Consider the following 12,802-nt stretch of genomic DNA (forward strand, 5'->3'; position numbering starts at 1 on the left):
CTGTGTCCTGGAAGACAGAAAAGCCATTTTCTTCCATTACAGAAATGTTACTTTTGTCTTCCTGAGGTGATCCAGTGAGCCATAAGGCACTTTACTGGAAGATATTTGCAAACAGAGACCTCCCCCAGGGAAAAAAGCACATTCTGGGTTATTTTCAAGCATGCCATAAATTCAGTCCAAGCTATGCGAGTTTCCTCCATAGACGCTGAGTAGAGGGACCCCTGCCAACCCACTGGCCTCCATTTTTGTGTGTGTTTACAGCCCAAATAATTTTAAGAAGTATTTAGTGAGTGGAGTCCCTGAGTGGCTCAGTGGGTAGAGTATTCGACTCTTGGTTTTGGCTCAGGTCATAATCTCAGGGTCATGATCTCAGGGTTGTGAAATCAAGCCCGGCATTGGGCTCCACGCTCAGCTAGCAGAGTCTGCTTGAGAGTCTTTCCCCCATGCTTCTCCCCCTGCTCGCTCGCTCTCTCTCCCTCAAATAAATAAAATCTTAAAAAATAAAAGTACTTAGTGAATAACCAGATGCAATTGTCCCTTATTCTAATTTGGTTTGTATGTTTCATGCTTATATGCATTTGAGGACACATACCAAAAAAAAAAAAAAAATCTCTTTTTTTTTCACTGTGGGGGCAGGATTGGAACGTGAATCAAAGGTATGAGAATTGAGGCGTGCCTAGCTATTCAGTCTGGTACAGCACGCAGCTCTTGATCTTGAGTTCATGAGTTTAAGCCCCACACTGGACATAGAGCGTACTTTTAAAAAAATAAAAATAAAAAGTATATGAATTGAGACTAAAAGTTTAAGCATCAATAGAAAATTCTATGAAATTGCAAAATATCATCATTGCCAGATGGAAGGAGGTAGGATATTATACCCCTAGAGGCAGAAGTTGGTGAATTTGTACACCTTGGAGAGCTGAATTAATAGTTCCACCCAACTATTCTGGGGCCTCCCACCATAATGCATAAAGAAGCAGTATTTTGAATGAACCATTGGGAACAACTGTGGCCCCTTTAAACTCAACAGGTCTCTTCAGGGGAGCTGGAACACAGGTTCCTTGTGAAAGCCATAAAATAAAAGGATAAAAAGAAAACTACTTGAGACCCACTGTGAAAATAGTCTTCTTTTTGGTTGATGTCAGTAACCCGATATAACAGGTTGAAGGTGTAGGAAGGGGTCCAATGGCCCAATCAGCTTATAACAGGCAAAACCAGGCTCTCAGTGCCTGCAGGGCAGACAGCCACTCACAAGGACATCATCTACTCTACTTTTTTTTTTTTTTTTAAATATTTATTTATTTATTTGAGAGAGAGCGCAAGCGAGAGAGAGCGCACAAGCAGGGGGAGGGGTTGAGGGAGAGGGAGAATTTCAGGCAGGTTCCATGCTGAGCTCAGAGCCCCCATGTGGGGCTTGGGCTCACAAACCTGAGATCATGACTTGAGTGGAAAGCAAGAGTTGGGTGTTCAACCAACTGTGCAACCCAGGTGCCCCTCATTCACGCTCTTGTTGGTGCCTGACCCTGGGATTGTCTAAACTGCTTCAGATGAAGTGCAAGGGTAGCCAGGACTGATTTTTGATAGGAAGCCCCGAGGTGTGAGGAGCATTTTCCAAACAATTCCCCTTTCTTCTCCTGGAAGCACCAGCACTGCATTTCAAATAAAATCACTCCTCCCTCCCTCTCTGTGCATTCCTGAGGCAGCCGAAGAAGCTGTGATTTCCCAATACTGTCCCGAGCCAACATGCATGAGGACACATAGGAGCAGATCCAGACTTGCTGGTCCCGCAGAGATTACACAAAGCTTGGCCCCAAACATGGAATAATGCGAGCATATACGAGGTGAACATTCCATCGATGGCTTGCCTGTCAGATGCATGCTTGCCTTCCCACAGGCCTGGCGCCAGGCCCGCTCTCTAGACCTTCAGTTAAACATGGGTCCCGGGCTACCAAGAAGACACACACCAATAGCCCAGTTTGGCTCTTGTGCCTTCTGAGGACAAGACCACTGTATCTCAAACCTGCTGTCCCTCCTGCGTCTGGGCCTTTCTGTGTGCAGGAAATTATGTATTCTTCCACCAGGACCGATCTCTCTCTCTCTCTCTCATTCTCTCTCTCACACACACACACACACACACATGCGCGCGCGCGCATACATCAACAGAGTAAGCTGAGGATAAAACAGAAACTCCCATAAACAGGAACTTTATTAAACTACATGTTACATAAAAGAACATATAAATGGACCTTTAAATACATTCAGTTCATCTTAAACAAATTTATATAGAAATTTATTTACATTTCTCCATTATATACTTAAATTATTTTTCAAAGCTTACTACCAATAAAAGGTAATAGAATGATCACCTGCTCATACAGATGCATACACATAGGGTCCACAGGGCTAAGTAAAACACCGCTTCTCAAGAAACTCAGCTTATTAGATTCCAAAGCAACAGCAAGTTCTGAAGGTGCTTTCTTTTGAGCAGGCCTTTGACAGGAGGCCTCTGCTATGCAGGTGCTGGAGGTCGGTTCCGAAAAGCTGGTCCTGGGGCAAATGGGTCCTCGGTTGTTTAAAATGACTCAAATCTTGGGAGCTGGAGGGACCCTTAGAAACTACCACTGAGGCCATGCGCCCACTTCCGAAGACTGGGAAACAGAGGCTGAGGGAGGAGGAGTGATTGACCAAAGTCACATAGCATCAGCGACAGGGCACGGACAGGGTCCTATGTGGGGGTCCTGACCCCATTACTATCCACAAACTTCTGTTTTTGTTGCTTAAGACTGATTTACTTTAGGAATGAAGAGAGGGGCAGAGAGAGAGGACGAGAGAATCGCAAGTGGACTGTGCTGAGCATGGAGGACAATGCAGGGCTCGTCCCACAACCCTGAGATCTCGACCTGAGCCAAAATCACGAGTCCGTTGCTTAACCAACTGAGCCACCCAGGTGCCCCACTACCCACCAACTTTTGATCTCTTTCATCCATTTCCACCCACCCACGGGCCTTATGTTTTGGACATTGTTATCTGCATGGTTAAATACATGATTTCTCGGGCTTTTTGAGATGGTAAAAAACAGTGCAGGATTCCCATAACCATCTTTGTGGGGCCCAGGAAATAGCTACCTAAGGCCATTTTTATAAGAAGTTTTGTGGCCAAGTGCCTTACTTTTTAGCCATGAAGTTTGCCATTTCAATATAGCCGACGTATGGAAGCTCAGAGTTTCCATTTATTTGGATGGAAGGCAACATTCTACAGCAGGAAGATTGTAACATCAAGCACGTGGATTCCCTGAAATCCATCTACCACTGTTGGGTCTAAAATAACGTTTCACTAAAGTTTCAATAAGTGACCCAAAGTGAGAAAAGGCAGGAAGCAACTTTAAATAACAAGAAAGTTTCAAGAATCCCCTCAATCCCTAATTAGTCTCAAAAGGAAGCTGTGAAATGGGCAGTGAGTAGAAACAGTACATATTTTCTTCTTTTGAATAAAGCCTTTTTTTTTTTTTTCAAGATTTTCCTGATTATATAAAATTGGAAAGGGGGGGGGTTGTTTTGTTTTGGTCTGCGATTTGGTTTTTCTCGGGATTTAAAAACCACTTTACAGAAGGAGACATGTCAGCGTTAGGAAGTATCATCAGTGACAGATACACAGCCTGTCCAGGCTCCACGTCGGGTTAGCAAGGGAAGGAAGGGCTGGCTGCGGGCAGAGAGAGGAGGGAGGGACAAGACTGGGACACAGAAGGGTTTATTCTTCCCTGTAACTAGAGCGAACCCAAGTCCTAGCAGCCTTCACTCAGTTTCAGAACAGAGACACAAATGGGAAAACACAGAAGGGAAAGGTGTGCTCAGCTGAAGTGCCCCTGATGCCTCTCCATTAAGATATGGCCCTTCTAAGTTTGGGGAGATCCCGCTTCTGCCAGGGGCTGCTGTTCGTCTGCAGGAAATGCACTGCCCTGGTGCCCGCGCTGAACACAGGAGAGCATCCGATTTCTATCCACCGGTCTCACTTCCCCTCCTGCTCACACGCAAACCCTCACCCAGAGTCACACACGGAGAGGTGAGCGAGGCAGAGTGCCTTCAGGGAGATGGTGCCAATCACAGAACACCCAGGGCTTGCAGAGAAGTCCGGCTGCCAGCAATGGACAGGGTGTGGGCAGGTGGAAGGCACCCTGAGACCAGGAAACACAGGAAAATAAAAATGTCTTCTTGTTCAGGGTTTTGTCTCTTTTTCCTAGGAGGCATTTCGTTCTGCAAAAGAAACTAAATGACTTCATTTTTATAATATTTAAAAATAAGCTTGACATATAAAAACTGGCCAGTTTTTTTTTAAACTCTGTAAGGAAGACTGTCAGCTTACACATCTTCATGGAGGGGAGGGGGTTCCTCCAGGGTGTGGGAGGGAGATGCCAGCCGTGAAGTGTAGCGGGCAGCTGCCCAGACTTGGGACTTTACAGTAGACGTCAGCGCAGCCGGTGGCGGTCCACAGGCCTCCCGGACCTCACCTCTGGCGACATGCGCGTTAGCCGGCGGCACGCGTGGATCACTTTATGCGGAACAAGGACATGCAGTGCCGTCCCTTCCCAGGAGTCAGTCCTCACGATCAGACTTCACTTCCGTAAGGGATCGAGCATTTTCCCTAGCGTGGTCGGATCGGAGTTTCTCAGTCTGAGGGAGGCCCTTTCCCCAGCCCCCCGGCCCTTCCCAGGGGCCTCTGTGTTGACACTGGGAGCTCCAGGAGACTCTGGACACTTTTTAGGGGTCCGGGCGCTACTGGCCCGCCGCAGGGTGCTGCTGTCCTTGGGGGCAGCATCCTCAGGGCCACCCTTGGGCCTCAGCTGACGCTGGGAAACCGTCCGAGTGATGCCGGGGGCTTTGGCCACAGGAGAGGAATCCGCTCTCATGAACCGACAGGAGGAGGCAATTGTGTTTCGGGCAAAGCTCGGCACAGGGGGCGGGGTGCGGGGGACGCTGGGGGCCGGCGGGGCCTTGGGCTCCTCTTCGGGGATCTCTTCCTGGGAGTTGGAGCGGCAGGTCTTGTTTTCGTCGGGCTTCTGCCTGGGGACGTTCCTGAGGGGCTTGGCGCTGGGCTTCTTGAGAGAGCCCTTCTGCTGCAGGGGGGGGTCCTTCCCCGACCTAACGCTGCCGGAGCCGCCGCTCACCCTCGCCAGCCTCTGTTCCTCCGCCCCCGCTGCTGCCCCCGCAGAGGACCGCTTGGGCGACACGTCTGAGGTCCCCCGCACGGAGCTCCGGCGGGACCACGGCGCGTCTGTGCTGCTGGGGATCTCCCGAGGGGGCCGCTTCCAGCCCACCGAGCCGCGGCTCGACCTGGAGATGGGCACGACTTTGCGCATGCTCTCACTCTCAGAGGCGGTCAAGGTCCTCACCGGCTTGGGCACCGCCCCCTGGGACCCCTGGCTCCGCCGGACACTGGCGGGCTTCGAGGTCCCCGGAGACGCCTCTTTGAGGGAGCTTCTCTTCGGTGCTGTCACATCCTTCCCTTTGGCGGGTCTGTCCTTGGGAAGGCTGTCCTTGCAGGAGGGCTGGCTCTTCCCAGAGACTGGAGCCAAAGCCTCCCCGAGGGAGCTGGAAGTGGGGTGAGAGGAGACCTGGCTGCCCGTCTCCCCAGCGCCAGAGGACAAGGAGCCATCCGCCCCGGGCACCTCCCCCGGCTCCGAGCAGTCCAGGGTCAGTGAGCAGTCGGTGGCATCGGAGATGTAGAACAGAGGCCCAGGGTCTTTGCTGTCAGGGTCACTGCTGCCCACAGATACTACAGCCTTGCTGCTAGGATCCTCAGGGGCAGTCCCGTCCCCTTCCAAGGCTGGGCTGAGACCACCCGGGACACCGGTGTCCACAGGCATCAGGCCCTCATGGCTGGCACCGAGGGACTGCACGCTCCCATCCCCCAGAGACCCCAGCTCCACGGGACTGAGGTCATTCAGGGTCAATCGGGACACCTCCTCTGGGCTCTTGGATCCCTGAAGGTCGAACTGAGCCAGCCCTGTCACCAGCTCATGCTCTTTAATCCCCAGAGCCAATGGGGAGAGTGGAGGGGACCGGGCCGGGCCGAGGCCCACCGGCTCACTATTCCTCTTTCGGAGGATGCCCACCCCACTGCGCCGAACTCGGGGGATAGGGGGTTTGGGGTCCTCAGGCCTGGGGGCCAGGAGCTGCTGGCTCTGCCAAGATGAGGGTGGCTCGGGGGCCCCCCGCTCGCCCTCTGAGACCTGTGGTGTCTGTGCTCCCCTGGGGTCCTGGGCTCTCCGGTCTCCAGGCTCCAACCAGGCCATCGTGGGCCGGGCCTGCCGGGTGCTGCTCCGGGGCAAGCTGTTGAATTTGCTGGACTCCTCGGGGCTGTCGGTGGAACACTCCAGGAAGGTCAGCAGCTCCCGGTCTGCAAACGTGCCCAGGGAAAGGCGGGAGCGGCGTGTGTTGGGAGGTCGGTAGGAGGGGCTGACGGGCCTGGGCTGCAGGAAGGGGGACAGGTCTTCCGCGCCCTTCTTAGTCAGCTGTTCCACGTCGTTCTCACTGCTGCTCCGGCAGAACGCCCCAAGCTCCCCAGCCGCCCAGGAGCAACGCTTCTGCTCCAGCTCCTTCAGCCGCTGCAGCCTCCTCAGCTCCTGCACTGCCCGGTCCTGGTTGTCCTGAGGCAGGGGTAGAGAGAAGCCCCAAAATGCATTAGACCTGTGGGACCTGTGTGCAATTCCACAGTTGCCTTTGCCTGCCTTAAGACCTCAAGAAACAGGTATGAAGGACAGCCTGGGTCCCAAACTTCCCCAAGACAATCGCATGTTTGCAAGAAGGTGGGTGTGGAGAGGGCTAGCTCTCCCAAGGCTGCCTGGAGAGGACCCGACCAACGTAAGGTTCTCATTGGATCCGTGGACCCAACTTACAGCTTTCTGGCCAAGGCACTGTCCCTTAAGTGTGGGCTGTGATTCCACACATGCCTGCCACCTCAACTCCGAGGGAACCCAGCTTGGCTTCTAAGTAGGGCAAGATAGCAAAGACTTACAGGAAAAGGCTATTTAGTCAAGGGCAGAGAGAGAGAGAAAAAAAAAAAAGGAGCCTGAGACCATACCTCCCTGTTGCTTCTGTGTTGCATACAGCTACACATGCACACACACGTGCAGCACATTCTACTTAATGGCTTGGATGTGTAAGTATATACCCAAGATATGAAGAGACACCAGTCAAATCTCTGCTCTCTGAACGCTCCCTGGTAAGGAAACCCCAGAGATGCCAGGATGGCTCTGTCCCTCATGCCCCATCCCGCTCCCACAATCAGACAGGAGGATTTGCTTTACAAATCCTTCCACCACCCTTCGCCCTGCTCTAAGTACCCAGCCCTCCCCCGACAAAGCCAAACCAGAACAAACGCACATACTAAAGCACACTTTACCACCTGGCTGTGCACTCTAACTACATTTGTAGGGCACCTGGGTGGCTCAGTTGGTTAGGCGTCTGCCTTTGGCTCAGGTCATGGTCCCAGGGTCCTGGGATCGAGCCCCACATCGGGCTCCTTGCTCCGCTCAGGGGGAGTTGGCTTCTCCCTCTGCCTCTGCCCCTCCACCACTCGTGCACATGTGTGATCTCTCTAATAAAACATCTTTAGAAAACTTATTAATATATTTGTGTCACCTAAATGTGTGGATCCCACAACCCCAATCTGTTACTGATAGCACTTTTTACTCAAACATTAGTTTCCTCAAATGGTGGATTTCCCTTCCAAGTTTCTGTGAGGCTCTGGCTGGGGATGCACAGCCCCTCCTTCTTCTCTGGCTTGGCCTTTCCAGTGTCCCAGGTCCCCCAGGCCCTCTCCTCCAAGGCTGCCCGGAGTGGGGATGGGAGTGGGGCCAGCTTCTGGAGCTCAGGACAGCTGGACCCAAAGAATCACGCAGGTGGCCTCTTGGGCCTGCCAAATTCTGACACGGAGTGAGAGCCTCAGAAAGAGCCAATTTGGCCTCTGCCTCCCACAACCACCTCCCACTGCTGAGCTCACTGCTTGGACAAGGGAGAGGAAACGTGGCTGCAGGCTTAGCCTCCTTCACTTAACTGCAGAGAGAAAAGAGGGCTTGAGAACTCAAACTCAGCTGCGGGCAAGCCTGCTTTTAAATACAGAAAAAGGAATAAGGCACAAGTATTTAGCTCCTCCTCACCATCTGAAGTGAAGGGATCTTGTTTTGTTTTTAACTGACAGATGAAAAGTTGTACTTGCAAAGCCAAGCAACCCAGAGTTCTCTGGCTCCTACACTGAACTCAGAGACTCCTGGAACTGGAGGTCAAAGGGCAAGAAATGCCGCTGTGTCCCTGTCAGCAGGAGACTCCTAACTACTGGAGAACTTTGAAGCCAGCTCTGGCTGAGGACACAGCATGGTCCCCATGGTGCCAGCCGCCTGGCAATGGCCGTGGTGCTTGAAACAGGTGAGAGAGGGCCTTCCCATCCTCCCACTGCAACACAGGTCTCCGTGAAAGAGGAAATTCTTTCCTGGGAGCGGTGGGGGTGATGAGGAAGACGTTCAGGGCCTTCAAAGAGATTTGTTAGTATCAGGGCTGCCATCATAAATAAACGTGACTAACACAATGCTTTCGGGGCATCAAAGCCAGTGTTGGTGCGAGCAGTACAGCCGCCGAGGAGGCCAGACGAATCCCAACCGAGAGCCCGGCGGTGCGGCCCACACCAGCCTTCCCTGAAACCGTGGAAGTGCCGAACCGTCTTTCTGCCAAGGGCAGAGGGCTGGGTCTGGATGAGGAAAACTGAAACTCCACACCACTCAGAAAACAAGGGAGATGCCATCAGCCATACCTGAACCGCTTTGTTGAATTTGACACAAAAGTCTCTAAATATCTGAAGGCACTCGTCCAGTTTCATGGTTTCTTTGTCTTCGCAGAAAAAATCAATAAGGGTGTGGGCCTCGTCCTGGAGCTCCTGCTGCCAGCGCTCCAGTTCTGTCAGCTTTTCCACAGCAAACTGCGGGAAAACACAAGCACACGCTGAAGGAAACAGGCAGCCGAGGTGGCGTGGCGCGCGCCGTCTGCGCTCCCGGGTTCAGCTTCAGGTCTCGGGAAAGGGGAAAGTTGACCGCAAGTCTAACGCCCTCCGAGCCAAAAGGAAATTATTTCAACCCAAACAAAGCCCTAGGGAAGCAAGGTGAACTTCTGTGTGAGACCTGGAGGCCACCCAAAAAACTAAAAAGAGCTTTCCTCTACAGAAGGCCGCTGAAGAAATGGTCACTGAAAAATGACATAGGTGTAAAGAACTGGTTTGATGGAGGAAAACTCATTCTGCATCTGTTCTTCCTTCTCTGAAAAGTGAGTCTTAGAGACTGGCCTTCGGGATGTCAGAAGGCCCTTGTATGGACAAGCTATTGAGAGGGAGTTTAAACCTCACCTCAAATGACCTGTGTCAGGGTCAGGATCACCCCCACAGGAGGGAAGCTCCTGCGCCCAGACACATGCCCCAGCCAAGGCTACTTAACCAGGGTGCTTATCCAAGCCAGCTCAGAAGCACTGTCCACAGTCTCTGCTTGTACAGAACTCATGCAATTCAGTATGCCTAAGGTGTAACTACCACTAATATATTTTTTTAAAAGATTTTATTTATCTGACAGAGAGAGACACAGCAAGAGAGGGAACACAAGCAGGGGGAGTGGGAGAGGGAAAAGCAGGCTTCCCGTCGAGTAGGGAGCCCTACGTGGGGCTCCATCCCAGGACCCTGGGACCATGACCTCAGCCAAAGGCAGATGCTCAACCACCTGAGACACCTAGGTGCCCCACTACCACTAATATTTTGTTACAACCCCCAGGAGATTCTGAGGAGTCCCGATGGTTATTTACTATTACATCCTACAAGTCCATCCACTTCTCGTGTTCACTTTCTCCTAATCCTTTGAGAACAAAGCTCCAGTACCTCCACAGATTAGGGCATTGGGGCACCCGGGTGGCTCAGTCTAAGGTTAAGCATCTGCCTTCGGCTCAGGTCATGAACTCAGGGTCTTGGGATCGAGCCCCGCATCAGACTCCCTACTCAGCAGGGAGCCTGCTTCTCCCTCTCCCTCTGCTCCTCCCCCTCCCTCTGCTCCTCCCCCTGCTCATGCTCTTTCCCTCTCACTCCTCTCTCTCTCTCAAATAAATAAAATCTTAAAAAAAAAAGATATTGATTCAGGTTCCACCACCACAAGGAAGCAGAAATGAAAGAAGAGTGCTTTCCTCTGGTGGGCCCCCAACCTCTTCAGGCTGAGGAGCTATGAGACGCACAAGGACCCTTCCCCGACAGCAGCGTGTGACATTCACTGTTGAGCTGAAATGAGGCAGCAGCCGCTTCGAGGAGCGGAGCCACAGGCCCGTGGAGACTGAATATTTAGGATCACACTCAAGTCTCATGTTACTTTCTGTTCCGCTGGGGAACAAGGCTTATATGAAGAAGGAATGTGTGAAGTACATAATAAATCACAAATATCATGTTTTTAAAAAAGGCTAATATTTGAGAAACTTCCTCCGAGTGGAGGGCTAAGCCTCAGAAATATGAAGGTATGGGCTGCCCACCCTCAAGGAGTGGAACTGCTGCTGGGACATGCTTGGAGAGGGACGAGCGACTCTGAGACCCATCGCCTCCCTCCCACTCCAGAACACTTTCCCCCTTGCAAGTCCGTTTCTTGCGCCAAACACATTCAAGAGGTAGTAAGAAACCAAAACCAGGGGCACCTGGGTGGCTCAGAGGGTTAAGGCCTCTGCCTTCAGCTCAGGTCATGATCTCAGGGTCCTGAGATCGAGCCCCGCATCGGGCTCTCTGCTCAGCAGGGAGCCTGCTTCCCTTCCTCTCTCTCTGCCTGCCTCTCTGCCTACTTGTGATCTCTGTCTGTCAAATAAATAAATAAAATATTAAAAAAAAAAAAAAAAAAAAAAGAAACCAAAACCATTTAGGAGACCGAATACCAGAGAAAGTAACCATCTGAGTCAGTAGCCCAAGGCGGTGTGTGTTCACGCTCTGTTATTCTTTGTGGAGAGAAGGGCATTCATGAAAGGATAAATCTTTGCCTGTCATTCTTCCACAGGGGGAAAGGTGGATTCCAGCCAAAGATAACTCAACGGCAGAAAAATAGGACTCTTGACAAGAACCTACATGGGCGCTTAGCTCCACCTCCCGTGTCTCATCTCTAGATCCTGTGGGGATGGAGAGAGAACCAGGAAGGAAAAACTTACAGGCACTGCAGTCACCCTGAGGACTCCGGAAAGTGAGACATTCTGAATGTGGATGTGGAAAATCACCAAAAGCAGAGGGGTTTTTTTGGTTTGTTTTTTCTTTTTCTTTTTTCTTTCTTTTTTTTTTTTTTTTGCCAAAGTTAGTTTTCTGCCCAGTCAGGACCCCAAATGACAAAGTCCAAAGCTACATTAGCCAAGTGTAATTGACAGGAGACAAGCAGCTGTGCTAGCAAATTCGACTTTTCACATCTCACTTGCCTGCACCAGACCCAAGTTCCAAACCAATTTATTCCTTCTTTCTTGCCCAGAGGGTCAGATTTACAAAGCTGCGTTCTTGTCTTTTTTTCTCCACAAACAACTTCAATCTTTCCCAGTAGCTAAGAGCACAGTCCCATTTTCAGAGCCCTTCATGGCCCGAGCCTATCCTACCTTATAGAATTACACTCCCTCCACTATTTAAAAAGGAACTGAATATAAAAAAGAAAAATAGGGGCGCCTGGGTGGCTCAGTGGGTTAAGCCGCTGCCTTCGGCTCAGGTCATGATCTCAGGGTCCTGGGATCGAGCCCCACATAGGGCTTTCTGCTCAGCAGGGAGCCTGCTTCCTTCTCTCTCTCTCTGCCTGCCTCTCAGTGTACTTGTAATTTCTCTCTGTCAAATAAATAAATAAAATCTTTAAAAAAGAAAAAAGAAAAATAAATAGCCGCTTGGGAACATTTCATTTACACAGATAAAAATGACTCCTAGAAAGAAGCATTTAGAGTTAAAACAAGGTTGCCTTGAAAGAGCACTCGGGGTTGCAGCTGGGACAGAGCAGTTTTCCATCAGATGCCTTTCTGCACTGCTATGTTGCATAAAATATGAATGTTTAATATAAGAGCCAGGGAAGGAGACATCCAGAATGCTCCCTCACTGTGGGATGGGCCTTCTCCTTCCGTTTCTTGCTTTCCCTCATGTGTGCTCACTGCTGAGTGCTTTCTTACCTATGGCTAGGTGTTTCTGTGGTGGTGTCTGCTGTGTGGTTTCACTCTGGGAAAAATCTGTGCATGTAAAAGAGAGTATCCGTTTGGTGATAGTGGAAAGAGAATACAGAACCCATGTTTAGGAATGAAAATAAGCTCCCACCAGAGCCCAACGAAATGTTTGCCGATGGGAGCTGAACGTGTAATATTTGCTTGCGGTGGCTGAATTACAAGTCAAGGAGTGAAAGCTCAGGTGGGACAGCCTTCGGAGCACACTGTTCCTGCCACCAAAGGCAGCCCTGCCACCAAAGGCAGCCCCGCCACATACGCCGCCCCCTTGCAAGGCTTGAAGCGCTGATATTTAAGGTAGCCTGTCACTTCCCCTGAAGATTGAAAGCATGAAAAGCTGCCACTGGTTTTTTGGTTTTTTTTTTGTTTTTTTGGTTTTTTTTAAATAAGGAAGATAAAAGAAGTATGTCAGACTATGTGATTAGTGAGTCACAATGAGCTGTCACAAACATGTCCACTCTGCTGGTTTTTTTGTTGATGTTATTCAGAGCGGCTCCCGACACACCCTGTGGGGCTGATGTATTTGGGGTGTTGATAGGCACAGCTCTCCTGTGTGCTCTCGCTCTCGATAGAAA

The 12,802-nt window shown here is 50.9% G+C and overlaps 1 protein-coding gene across 2 annotated transcripts in view; it reads right to left on the reverse strand.

Annotated features, from left to right (window-relative positions):
* Window positions 1-2,188: 2,188 nt before the first annotated feature.
* Window positions 2,189-12,802, reverse strand: part of FHDC1 (FH2 domain containing 1) — a 41,414-nt gene continuing 30,800 nt past the window's right edge. For both annotated transcript variants that reach the window (XM_059175297.1, XM_059175306.1), the window contains exons 11-12: window positions 8,803-8,967; window positions 2,189-6,643 (exon numbers count right to left, since the gene is read on the reverse strand). In XM_059175297.1, coding sequence (XP_059031280.1) covers window positions 4,610-6,643; window positions 8,803-8,967 — 2,199 coding nt within the window. In that variant the 3' untranslated portion in view covers window positions 2,189-4,609. The remainder of the gene's footprint in view (window positions 6,644-8,802; window positions 8,968-12,802) is intronic.

The sequence above is a fragment of the Mustela lutreola genome, chromosome 1, assembly GCF_030435805.1.
Source record: "Mustela lutreola isolate mMusLut2 chromosome 1, mMusLut2.pri, whole genome shotgun sequence".
Classification (NCBI taxonomy): Eukaryota; Metazoa; Chordata; class Mammalia; order Carnivora; family Mustelidae; genus Mustela; species Mustela lutreola.